This window comes from Centruroides sculpturatus, unplaced genomic scaffold, assembly GCF_000671375.1.
Source record: "Centruroides sculpturatus isolate CEXI.00-Female unplaced genomic scaffold, Cexi_2.0 scaffold234, whole genome shotgun sequence".
Taxonomy (NCBI): Eukaryota; Metazoa; Arthropoda; class Arachnida; order Scorpiones; family Buthidae; genus Centruroides; species Centruroides sculpturatus.
Genome location: NW_019384411.1, coordinates 250,164 through 264,421, shown reverse-complemented (window position 1 = coordinate 264,421; position 14,258 = coordinate 250,164). Strand labels below are relative to the sequence as shown.

General features: G+C 30.2%; 1 protein-coding gene across 1 annotated transcript in view; it reads right to left on the bottom strand.

Annotated features, from left to right (window-relative positions):
- LOC111619032 (mediator of RNA polymerase II transcription subunit 15-like) overlaps window positions 1–12,157 on the bottom strand; it is a 47,033-nt gene extending 34,876 nt beyond the window's left edge. The window contains exons 1-8 of the mRNA XM_023360672.1: window positions 11,964–12,157; window positions 11,719–11,841; window positions 8,262–8,341; window positions 8,016–8,152; window positions 7,801–7,935; window positions 3,128–3,191; window positions 1,249–1,315; window positions 1,000–1,181 (exon numbers count right to left, since the gene is read on the bottom strand). Coding sequence (XP_023216440.1) covers window positions 1,000–1,181; window positions 1,249–1,315; window positions 3,128–3,191; window positions 7,801–7,935; window positions 8,016–8,152; window positions 8,262–8,341; window positions 11,719–11,826 — 773 coding nt within the window. The 5' untranslated portion in view covers window positions 11,827–11,841; window positions 11,964–12,157. The remainder of the gene's footprint in view (window positions 1–999; window positions 1,182–1,248; window positions 1,316–3,127; window positions 3,192–7,800; window positions 7,936–8,015; window positions 8,153–8,261; window positions 8,342–11,718; window positions 11,842–11,963) is intronic.
- Between the last annotated feature and the right edge of the window lie 2,101 nt (window positions 12,158–14,258).

Here is a 14,258-nt window from a genome sequence, read left to right as displayed (position 1 = left end):
GTACGAAAAAATAGTTTAACGTATCCGATATTGAAATTTTTCTCCGTTGCATGTCGCTTCGCGTTGAATTTTCGTCGATGTTAAGCCTAACAAAGACTATTGTATCGTTAAAAATTATTTTTTTATTTTGTACAAACAAAATAAATATATTTAAAAATATAAAAATAATAAAAAATTATACTTCAGATGTTAATTTAGTATCAAAAACGTATAATATTTGAGTAACCCAAGACACAGCCAAAGATTGAAGCGCCACAGCACTGGCGAAAATTTAAATTTGCCGATTTGAATTCTTTCGGATGATTGACGTTTCGGATGATTGACTTTCGGAAAATCGACGCTCTACTGTATTTCTATGAGAAAGTAGAGATTGAAGAATTGAGAAAAGCTTCAAATTGAGCTTGACATTGTGATGCTGTTTCTGCAGCCCTTGATAAAGTCACTCTTATTCAATGTTGCTCAAGTCGGCGTTTACGGTCTTCAGGAGTCTCGATTGTTCTTATTCTTTTAGATCTAGAATTTACCTGACCAATTTTACTCTTACATTTTCCTTTAGGCAATTTTTTTCAACATAATAGTGAGTCTTCTTAATTTCTCATTGATAAAACAAAGATGAATTGTACATACTGTATAGTACATTAGTTAGATGAGCAATAACACTTTCTAAATAACAGGCTTGTTAGATCATTACTTCCAATTGGATAATAGAATGTCACGTGGTCACTATGGAAATATTTTTAAAAGAAAATTTATATATACTTATATAAGATGATTCAAAACTTAGTAAATTCAATTAACTTTCTTATAACCTGCTTAACTGATTTTTGAACCATTCTAAATAACAATGATCATAAAATTAACAAAGTTGTCATTTAATTTTTTATGGTATGACGTATCATTTCTGTGTATGCAGACTAAGAAGCTCTTCAGAAGTTATTTCAGTAATTTTACAATAACTGAATTTATAATATAAAGTAACTTAAATCTTAAAATACTTACACAGTTCGTGGACCATTTAATGCTGCAACAGCAGGTCCAAAAGTCCTTTGCAGTGTGTGATTAAATAATGGAGATTTAATGTGATAATTTATAGCGTCGATTAACGGTTGGCAAATATTCTGCTCTGGTGGCTTAGACGGTCCCACAATAGACTGATTACTGGTGGCGGCAGATGATTCTGACTGAAATAGATCACCATCAAATAAAAATTCCTATAACCACATGCTGTACTAATTCTAAATTATTTACCGCCGTTACTTTAAATTCCAGTCTCTCTAAAACTTGCTCACACTTCAGTAAAATGTCCATTGAACATCTGAAATTATAAAAAACAAAATAATTGTTAATACATGAGTAAATGTTCCATATTTGATTAAATTTTTATGTATAATTGGAAAAAGCAACAGGTATTTGCATTCTTAAACTCTAAATTCATAATTTTTATATTTATATTTTACATTTTTATGGATAATGCTTTTCATTATAGGAAAGTTTTATATGTTATTATTTACAAAAAATTTACATTAGGTAAAAAAAATCATATTTATATACAGAATAATTAACTATATTTAGTTTAAACTTAATAATAATAATAATAATAATAAATTGCAATTTACATAAATCATAATAATAAACAATTTGTTTAAAAGATAAATAATATTAAACTGAAATAATTAAAAAGCTCTTTTGCTCAAATATAACTTGATCTTCTTCAGTTGATGCTGTTTCCAAATGAATCAAATTGAAAATTCAAATGCTTAGGTTCAGACAATTAAAATGTTCTTCATGACAGTGCTTTTAATTAATTACTTTATTTCAATATTGTTTATCCTTTAAAAGAATTGTTTACTATCCTGGATTATATAAACTGTGTTTTTTGTGTTGATTCTCTGCAAGATGAAGTTAATTTAGTATTTACTAATTATAATCTTCATTTACCTAATTTTAAGATAAAATGCTTTTCTAAAACAAAAATGAAATAAATGAGAAGTTTTATAAATAATATTGCTAGTGTTTTATTTATAGTTATAAATTTATATGCTTGAAAAATATTTAAGTAATTTATAAATAATTATAATGTATTCTAGAATTTATTAAAATAATATATGCAAATTTGTTCAAACAAATATTACCAAATATGTAATTTGTCAATTACAATAAACAGAACAGTATCCAGATGGCCAAAGTATTAAGGACACCATCCTACCAATCCAAAGAATCTAGTCATATACAAAGATTATTCTCTATATAATCAGGTCAAATCACAAAGTTGTGTATATATATCACATCCTCACTACTTAAGTCACCCAGTGCAAGCCTATACAAATCCAAGATAATTATTCCTTTTGCATAAACATCTTATTACTCAAAACAAAGTTTTAAAATATAAAATTTATTTTCTTTAATTGGGCTGCAATTTGAAAAAATTGTAGACCTATAAATTCCTACTGTCGTCTGTCCATCCATCTTTCCTTAATCTCAAGAACAAAGTTAGATAGATTAAAGACGAGATCAAATATGGAAACTTAAGGAACAAGAGGCCCTAATTAACTATATATGAACTTCCAATACAAACAGGAAGTCATGTTATTTCTATTCAAAAATTTTCCCCTGAAAGGTGTTAGACCAAGGGTTGCCAAACTTTTTGGAATACTTTATCACATGAACACTGATATTTCTGACTTATAAATAATATCTTTCCTTTTCATATAATCTAACATGGCATTTTATGTTAGATTATTTTCTATGACAGTTATTGAATATTAGATGATTGTGTTAGTTTTTTTCTTATTGATAAGCATCATTATGGTTTTTAGAATTCCTAATTTTAGAAAATTAATCTGCAATTTAGAAATTCTGAAACATTTTTAACTGAGCATCACATATCAAAAGTAACAAGAAACACTTTTTCCCCTCATTCACTTTAATTAATATAAGTAAACTCTATTCATACAATATAAAAAAATATTCATAATTCCTTGCATTTCCAGAAATAGGAGCATTTACATTCACCAAAATTTAATAATAATTAAAAAATAATAATTGAATATGTTAGAAACCTCTCTTCTTAAATGAGAATTGAAGTGTCTCATAAATGTTACAATTTTATATTGAAAAATTGAATTACCTTTTATTAGGATCAGAAAGAATATCCAATAAATGCTTCATCTTGCTTAATTCTTTTTTACGTTCTAAAATAGTTTCATAATCAGAGTTTTTATTTTTAGTTAAGATAAGCATAATAATAAATCTTTAAACATATATTAATAATTAAATAAAATATTTTAAAAATATCTATTATAATATCAAAAGATCTTTAATTTGTTAAAAAGCATATACAGTAGAACCTCGCATAACGAGTGTTTCACATAACAAGCAAAACAAATTGTAAAAAATTGCCTTGCTTAACTAGCGATGTTTCGCATAATGAGTGACAAATAGAGGGAAAGTCTCAAATTGTGCGCATGCTCCAGCAATCTGTGTTCAGCATGCATTCCTCTAGCATCTTAGTGTCTCATGTGATCACACATTTTTCCAAACTTGTGATCACACAAATTACTTTTAAACATCAACAACCATAGCCCGTTATATAATAAACACGCCAAATGGTATACCAAATTCTTGGGCTATGTACAGGCTATAATTAATTATTAAGAATTAATTAATTTGACTATAGGTAGACAGTTATGCTGCCATCTCATATTAAATTTAATGACCAATTCCAAATTAAATTTTAGAAATATCGTAATTAAAAATTAACTATTTATAATTATTAAATTTAATACGAGATGGAAGCATAATTGAATACTTCTAGTGAAATTAATTAATTTCTAATATTTAATTATAGCTTTTACATAGCCCAAGAATTTGGCATATCGTTTGGAGTGTTTATCAAACATATTATCAATGATTTTTTTGTTTTCTGCAAATCAAATTCTCATTCCAGGTTGGTTCATTCTGTGCTAGAAGAAATAATGATGATGATTCATGCTCCTTAACAATGCACGTTGTACAATTTTCTTTGAATAAACATTATACATAAAATATTTTAGTATTTTTGCGGCACAGAACACATTATCATATTTTACATTAATTTCTATGGGAAAAATTGTTTCGCTTAACGAGTGTTTTGCATTACAAGTACGATTCTGGAATGAATTATGCTCATTAAGTGAGGTTCCACTGTAATACCAAAATTTTCTCAAATATATAATTCAAATTCCTTAAAGAATGTTTAAAGACCAATAACAACTTTGAAATAATCAGAAAATGTTATTTTATTAAAATTTAAATCTATTATGAATATATGCTGTCAACAACAATTATATATAAAATTATAAAATAAAATTTTTATAATAATAAGTAATTAAAATTAAATTAGATGTAATTGTAAAGAAAGAACTTAAGTCAAATAAATTTCTTACATCCTCAATTGCAACTTATTTTAATAAGTGATTGTATATAATAAAATTTTAAATTATAATATACAGTAGAACCTTGATTATCCGGATCTCTATTATCTGGATTTTCGATTATCTGGATTGTTCAAAATAAACAAAAATTTTACGAATTTGCTGATTTGCACTTGGTGAATTACGACACGGTTTATATACGTGATGGAATGCATAACTTTTTTTGTTTCAACAACATCTCACCCAGCACAGTGGTCATAAACTCTTAAATATATTTTACGTCGTAATAAAATATAACTTGACATACGTATTTATAAATAATTTATATTCAAATTACATCATTTCTATGACCAAGGGTGGCATAAGGCAGGGACAACGTGGGCCACCGCCTATGCCCCGCAGTCTGAAGGGCCTCGCGCCTCAAAGATTTATGCATTACTTAAAAGCCGCAAACTCAACGAAAAAATTTTACTCGTCATAAAATAATAGTTTGTCAAATTTTTATTCATAAAATGCAGTTTCAACTGCTTTTTATTTTATAAAATCCATCTTCTTGCACCACCAGATGGCCTTTTAAACAATAGGTAGTCTGTTAGCGCTGGTCAGTAGTAGTCCAAATTCAATACAAATATTTGTTTCTTGAAAATTTGATCACAGTTTAAATACAGTATTTATTTTTAATATTACCAATATGTCATCGAAAAGAAAATGTGTTGTATTATCATTAAAAAACAAATTAAAGTATTTGTTTCGATTATCCAAATTTTTCCTTATCCGGACTACCTTCATCCCCAATTAGTCCGGATAATCGAGGTTCTTCTGTATTTATAAAAGATCTTGAAAATTTAAATTTAAAATTAATATAAAAATAAAATAATAATAAATTCACACACATAAAAAAATAAAATGTAAAAATGCTTTAAAGAAGAAAATTCAATTTAAAATTCAAAAAGTCCAAGTGCTTTCAAACATCAATATTCATTCAATATTAATCTATGAATACTAAAACTTGAAAGTGCTTAGCTTTTTTTTTAAAATTTTGTTGATTTTTCTCCATTTTTTTGCTCTTATTATTATTTTGTTAATGTAGAAGTAATCTTATTAATACACTGTTTTGGTTTTCAGGTATATTATCTTTATAACAAATAGCCTATGTGACTTTAAAGTTCTCATAAAGAATGCAAAGTAAGGTAAAGGAAAAGATGCAGACACTACACAGAAAAGTAATAAAAATAAACTCAAATTAACTAATCATAGTAATAAATTAATGCTAAGAACAATAAAAAAATGAAATCACTAGCTCAAACAGTTTGAATGCAGAAACTATTCTATCCACAGCACCGGGATGAAAATGATGTCACACTACGGAACCTGTGACCGGTGCTCTGTGCGTATATGTTAAAATATCCTGACAAACGTTTTCGAGCGTTCCAATCGCTCTTCTTCAGGTCAACTGAAGGAATTCCCCGGACGGAGTGTATATTATTCTCTGGGATCGGGTGTCGGTTTCGAGGGGGTGGGTCTCTTCCGGTGTGTGCGGTCGTGCGGCGGGGGGAGGAAGCGGTGGGTTGGCGTCCAATAGCGATTGCCAGGCCAGAGACAAGGTTAGTTCCTCTTTCCGGTTAATGCAGGTAGTTAGCCAGTCAGCGTTGTGGATAGCCGCGGCTTCCAGCCATCTAAGCTGCTGTTGGTGGGGCGTGTTGACAATAATGGTAGCCTTCTCGAAGTGCACCTCGACTTCGGGGTCGGATGCATAAGTGGCTAGGGCTGTGGTCAGCCTGCCGTGCCGGATATCCGCTTGGTGTTCACGTAGGCGGGTGCTTAAAGAGCGTTTGGTTGAGCCGATGTACAGTAGCTCTGCGTTTTGTCTATTGTCATGGAGCGGGATAGAGTAGATACCGGGGAGTCTGGTGCGATCGGGAGGGTCTTTATCGTTTCTTAGGGTGCGGAAAATCGTGGGGCATCTTCTGTATGCCAGTCGAATCCCGTGCTCTTTGGCTATTCTTCTATGTATAGTCTTGAGGTGCGGGTTGTATGTGATGGGGATCCGTGTCGGGTTATCCCGTTGCGGGTCGGTGGCGGTCGCTGCGGTTAGGGTGCGTTTCCGGTGCTGGTACTGTTCAATTAAGCGGTGCGTTATGTTCGGGAAGCCGTGTACAGTTGCTATTTTTTTGATGCGGTCTAATTCATTCGTCAGGGCTTGCTTGGTGGATGAGTGTGAGAACGCCCTCTCCACAAGAGCTCTAAATGCGGCTGCCTTGTATGCGAATGGGTCACAGGGATCAGCTGGTATGTACGTGGGGGTGGACGAGGGCTTGTGGTATACGGCTGTTTGGATGGTGGGTCCTACTATCTTTATTCCGATGTCGAGGAAATGTACTTCCTCTGCGCTAGCTTGTTCCAGCTCGACCGTCAGGCCGAAGGGGTTGTCGTTAACGGTTCTGACGAAGGATGCTATGTCGGGTATCTTCTTCCATAAGATGAGGATGTCATCAACATATCGTTTATACACGAGGATGCTAGGAAGGAAAGGCGAGAGGGCCTTGGTCTCTAGCTGCCTGACGACCATTTCGCAGAGGTCGCCCGAGAGCGGCCGATCCCAGGGAATTCTTTCAGTTGACCTGAAGAAGAGCGATTGGAACGCTCGAAAACGTTTGTCAGGATATTTTAACATATACGCACAGAGCACCGGTCACAGGTTCCGTAGTGTGACGTCAAACAGTTTGATGCATGAGAATCTCAAAATTGAATTGTGTCACAAGTGCATTTACTGTTCAACTATTCATCCAATGGGTGATGATCAAAATGGAGACATCGATTTCAATATCAAATTTTCTCATATTAATTTTTTGTTGTCTATTTGATAATGCCTTTAATTTCTTTCAGTTAAGTTCCATGTATTGAAAAAAAAATTTATTAAATCAGAGGTTATTAAAATTGTGTTAAATGTAATTTTAGTAATTCCTGATGATATATTGTCAATTCCTATCATCAGGTATTAAATTATTAAAATCAGAAAAAATTAACAGTTGAAAAAACCAATATCAACTGATGGATTTCATTATAAATATTAAAATTTCATCATCTGAAATCCATCAGTTAAAGTTATATTTACTAATGTTAATTAAAATTACTACATTTCATATTATTCTAATTTAATGTCTTAAAAACAGGATTAAATATTTAATTAATAATAAATAGTTATATAAATGATTTTTGATATTTAAGTTCTTAAATAATATTTGAAAATTTTCTTTTTGAATTGTAAAAATTGTTTTTGTTTTAACATAAATTAAATTGTAATGAATGTTAGAAAATAAAAAATTAAATTTCTTTTTCTCAAAGTTTAATATTTTAATATTTTTATTTATTAAAAAAAATCCGTTACCTTCATCTTTATCTAATCGTGCAATCATTCTTCTTAGTGGTTCTATATATTTCGAAAGTTGTTTGAGTTTCTCTAGATACATTTGATCATCTTGAAGAGTTCTCCCGGCAGGACTCGGACTTGCACCGATATTTCCTTCAAAATTATAAAATGCTTAATTAAAATTTAGCATAAGAAATAATAAACAGATTCAAAACTGATTAAAAAAAACAAACCAGGTGTATTTAAAGCACTTCCGGGTGAAGGTGCACCAGCATTAGTGGGTGCCCGGCCCGAATATCCTACCGGAGAAGGAGCAATTTGTGAAGTTGGACTGGGAGCATATCCAGCCGGGGAAGGTGCCATTTGAGAACTAAAAGAATAAAATACAGGTTTTATTATAAATCAATAACAATTTAAAAAATAATTTTTTTCCCCACTACTTAAAACATGTCATTTAAAAATTATATTCTAATACTTGCTTTGAAACATTGGTTCCATGTTGCGGCACTGGAGAAGGTACAGTAGACTGATTGCTGCCCGGACCTTGGTTGGTAACAACCTAATATACAAATTCATAACTGATATTAAACTCTGTTAAGTTTTGAAGAATTAATTTAAATTACAACATAAATGAGTTTACAGTTAGTAAAAAAATTTTAAGTAATATTTTTTTAAACTTGATGAAAAAATGCATTTCTCATACTTGTTCAGTTATTCATAATTACTCATATAATAATTTTTTAGTCATTCTTCATAATTATAAAATTAATTAAATCTTTAAAAAATTTTATGAATAATAATGTTTTCATTTAGAATTACAAAAGGTTAATAAGAAAGCAAAAATGTAATATACAGCAGAATTAGTAATATGTATTGAAACACAATAAACTATATATAATTACAAATGAAAGAAAGGAGACTGTACATAAAGTAGGACTGCTTGGTAAAAAGTAACATAAATGTAGATACATAGGAAAGATAAATTGTCTGTTAGGAAGAGAAGGAATTTTTTTTTAAAGTGCATATATTAAAAACAGAAAATTCATGCACTTTAAAGAACTTTTAAATACAATGGGAGATGTGGAATGAAGTAAACAAGATGAGATGAAATAAATAAATACTAGTAAAAATATGGCAACTTTCAGGTAATACAGATGTTAATTGATTATATAAAGTTTTCAGTATATTAGTGTGAGGATCCGAATTCAGACTTTCCGTGTGTTTATATCATTACCTCCTAAGATCATACTGTAGCCATAATATCATTCGATAACTGTCAACTTTTACACCTGGAAGCTAAACATCTGCTAAGTTCTCAGGCGTAATAACGATGCTTTCTCAGCACCTTTCAACCTAATATCTCCGTTTCAACAATCCAACATGAAAAACCGACAACGAAGTAGCAGTCGTCGCCCGTCTTTCGAAAAGAGAAGTTGTCACTAGTACCTTGTCCTAAGTGCCTCACTATTCGGATATCAGAGGATATATCCTACAAAAGGATCATCGGAACCATCGACTAACACCCTTTCGGATACTGTTCTATTATTCTTACGGATACTTCCTCTACCGGACTGACATTCCGAACTTTCTTCCCTTCACCAAGACCGCTCGAGAATCTCCATCAAGACAGCAAAAACAAAAGGTATTTATCGCCACGCGAAACTTCTGTAAACTCTCTCTCTCAAATCGGGGAAAAATGTAATATCTTAATACTATCACATCGAAGAATGTATCTAACAGCAGCCCTAATGTATAGCCTATCATTAACCATTAAACCGTTGTTACGTTATAAAGTGTCTGAGTAAATCACTTCCGGTGCGTTGTCTCTCCTTCTATCTCGACTCTGATCGCTCTGTTACACGACCGCTCGCGTGACCTAAACAACGCGGCTTCCATGTCCGCCGAGATGCGGTGGTGTCATCCTGACAGGGCACCAAAGAGGTGCCGACCCTTTGGTCACATTAGGTTGAGGAGCTAAGATTTCTAATGACTGGATAAAGTCTCTGATCACATAATATAACTATAACAAAAAAAATGATAGTTGAAACTGTGATAATTGTAAGAGCTAATTATAAAAATAATGTATCATACTTTAAAATTACAGAAATAATAATAAAGAAACTAAGTTGAAGAATACAATAAAATAAAAATCAGTTTTCATTTATATAAGATAAATCAACAATGAAATCCTTATTTATAATTAGAAAAACAACAGAAAAGCATACAGATGATTAGAATTATTCACTTATGATATTTACAGATTTAGAAAAGGAATATGATAAGATTTCTAGAGAAATAATATTGGATGTTTTTAAGAAATAAAGATAGAAAGATTTAATAGAGATGAGTTTCACAAATCTATATATATTTTTACTTTCCCAGCTGTTATATATAACAGAGATAAAGTATGGCAATCAGTCAAAAAAAATGATCCCCCAAGAGTTTTACATTTTTAGGACTCAGGACACCTTGAAATGTCAAGAAATGCAAAAATTTCAGAGGTTTTTCTATATGTAGTATGGTATGGATGTTTGTGTGTTTATGTATGTATAGCATGATTTTGTTCATCTTCTTTAAAGCTTAATAATTCACATGCTTTTTGTTAAAAATTTCCAAAATTTTGCAGGGATGTTTGTTTATTAAGGGGGATTGATACTATTAAATTTGGTGATTAAAGGTTGAGGGGATAGGGAAATAAAGATGATTGTGTGTATCTCAAGTAGGGTCAGACTTAATGACAATTTTACTCGTCATTAGCATTTATAATATATTATAAAACCCATCACTACTCTCAGAATTATGTTTTTTGCCATTTTATAATAGTTAAAATATAAAAAACATTTTAAATAAAATATCATAACAGATGGCACCACAAAATGCTGCTGGGAAAGTTAAGCAACTTGTTGCTAGATTTTTTTATATCAGTGTTACATAATTTACTGCAACCTGCAGCAAGTGAATTGTAGGACAGCAAAAACAAAAGGTATTTATCGCCACGCGAAACTTCTGTAAACTCTCTCTCTCAAATCGGGGAAAAATGTAATATCTTAATACTATCACATCGAAGAATGTATCTAACAGCAGCCCTNTTTTATAATAGTTAAAATATAAAAAACATTTTAAATAAAATATCATAACAGATGGCACCACAAAATGCTGCTGGGAAAGTTAAGCAACTTGTTGCTAGATTTTTTTATATCAGTGTTACATAATTTACTGCAAGCTGCAGCAAGTGAATTGTAGTAGATGTTATTTGAAGTTAATGTAAAGTTTAATTGTTAAGAACAAAATTAGGTAATGACTAGAAACGTTCAGAGGTAGACTGGAAAATGGGGAGAACAGTTCATAAAATGTAATGTAAATTGTCAGAAAAGTAGGAGGAAACTAAGCTTTAGGTGTAATAATAGAAAGTTTAACAGAAGTAAATATTTACCATCATATTTACAGATAAATGAGAAACAAATGTGGCAAACAAAATAAATGAGACAGAAGTGGAATCAAGTTAGTGAGTTTCCTTGTAATAGGAAATTGTCAATAGATTCATTAAACAGAAACTAATAGAATGTAAAAAAATTGCTAACATCTATATCTACTGCTAAAATTTCAAATGAGACAGTAAAACTTAAGAAGGTTTCTGATCATTTCAAATTCTTTACATTATAATCATAAAATAAATATTTTTGTATAAATTAATTTGACCTATCAAAAATTTCTAAATGTACTTTACTCATGTTTGATTTACAACAAAACTAAATGTAAAGAAATTTATCCAAAAAATAATATTTTCACTTAAAAATTAATTTCATGTTTTTATTTGATATCAATCATAATCATCAATCTTCTAACATTTGATATTTTATGATTCATATGTATATGTAACAATAAATTCAATACATTAAAAACAAATTTGAAATAAAAAATTTGTAAACTACTCACGGGTCCTGGACTCTGACCTTGAAATTGAGTTGTCGACTGATACTGTGAGGTAGCAGGACTCGTCTGCTGAGTTTGTACAAAAGACATATTTTCATTGAATCCTCCCATTAATTGTTGCAATGGCTAAGTTTAACAACAATGATTTAATAATAATAAATTACAAAAGATTACATAGATTAAATACAATTCATTAATATTTAATCTATAATGTTCCATAGATATAAAAACAGAAAATGTTTACTTACAACAGATTGATTTGGAACATTTGATGGCTGAGATTGCTGTTGAGCAGTCTGCTGTCTGGATCTATGCAACTGAATTCCTGAAACATTATGTAGTAACTGAGGACGTTGGGGCTGAGTAGTGATTATATTACCGACTTGATTTAAAACTGTTAAAATAAATTATCAATTTATAAAACTAACAAATTAATTTAATTAATAATTAAATGATTTTTTTAATTTTTAGAAAAGAAACTACTTAAATATTTCAAAATAATTAATTTTAGATGCATAACACAAATTCTCATTATCTACTAAATCATGATGATTAAGATCGGGATTTGTGTGTGTTTAAAATTACAATACATTACCATACATATGCATGTAAAAAATTCCAGATATATGCACTGTTATATGCATGTTAAAAGCACCAATAATTTATACTTAAATTTATAGGATCAAGTGTATTAGTTCACTTCTGTCTGCAAGTAATTCTTACTGACATTTATTACATCACACTTTTCAGATGGGAGGGGATAAACACATGACAACAGGGCTCTGTATATTACAGTATTATTGTAATACTGACATATACAGATATACTCAAAACATTGGATTTTATACAGGTACTTTTATAGTCAAATTATAGCGTATTTTAAAATTTAGTATTTTTAATATATTACATACACAATTTTATACGAGAAATTTCTTAACATATAGGCGTTAAAATACAAATAAGTGTCACTAAATCAACAAGCGCTTTCGACAAGAATTATTTTCATCTTTGTCAGGTTGATGAAGATGGTTAACATCCTTTTTCGAATAGGACATTAACCATCTTCATCAACCTGACAAAGATGAAAATAATTCTTGTCAAAAGCGCTTGTTGATTTAGCGACACTTATTTGTATTTTAACGCCTATATGTTAAGAAATTTCTTGTATTAAATGATCGACGTGCTGTCCAATTCTGATTCACAATTTTATCTTTTTAATGTTTGTATTTTAAATTTACACTTATCCATATATTATGTTAATAATTTTAATCATTGTATCTTAATTTTAAGAATCCAAAACATTAAAATCAATAATTATAAAATTAATCATGCAAATTAAAAATTGTATATAATTAATATAATTACTGTATTCTTAAATCTCATAATTCATATATTATGATATTCAAATAGGTCAGACTGATAAGGAGCTATGCCTGAAATGCATATCTGACAGAAAAACTGGCAATAAAACTAAAACAGTAACCATCTTAGTCCTCACATGATTAGTTCCAAATAGCAAAGTCACAACTAGTGGATATTGCTATTCATCATTGAAAACAACATTAATTTAGGAACATTAAGCTAACATAATATGACAAATCTTACTACTACTTTATAAATACTCAATTATATCTTCATAAATATAAAATTGAGAAAAGAAAATCAATACAATTTATAGCAACAAGCAATGCTACATTTGAGGAAATACAATTTATACTTTATATTTAAGGACAATATTTTTATTAAATTAAAGTAGCAGCAATGAAAGTTTATAAAATGCCAATTTGATTGATATTATAAAACAATTATATTAAAGAGCTATATTCAGTACATATAAAAGTTTTGGTACTTTTCTGTTAATGGAATGCCAGTTATAACTTTAATCCAATGTGTGATACTGTCTTCTGCATCGCTCACTAAGATTATTGTGTTTAACTGTTTAGCCCATGCAATTATGCTGGCTTCAAGTAGACCACTTAACTTTTTGTGGAGTACTTGATGTAATATAGTTTTAGGGGGTTGTGGGGGCCTGCCCCCAATCAGGTACTGAGGTGCAAGCAATAGCAAGCACTGAAATACATGACTACATGAAAAGTGTCGGTCAAGGCAAGAGATAGTGAGCCTTGATGATGTGGAACATAGAGAATAGGCAGTATACTGATACATGTTAAAAATTGAAGTCATCAGGAAATGCATAAATGCACATTGCAGCATAACATCATGTTTTGACGAACATACAACAAGATATAACAAATTAAAATATAAAAGATGTTAAAATATATAATAAATAAAATATTTACTTGCTTTAAAGACCTTGAATATTCTGATCTGTTCAAGATACTTGAGACAGGCTGTCAGAATGGTGCAAGATATGTGCTCTCTGATGACCCAGTCCATCTCAAGTATCTTGAATGGATTGAAATATTCAAGACTAGAAAGGAGTACTGTGATTAATTATAAAGAGATAGACTCTACTTTGATTGTGTGGCAAGCATTATATGACCTCATATAAGTCTTAGTATTAGGATGTATTGTACATGTTT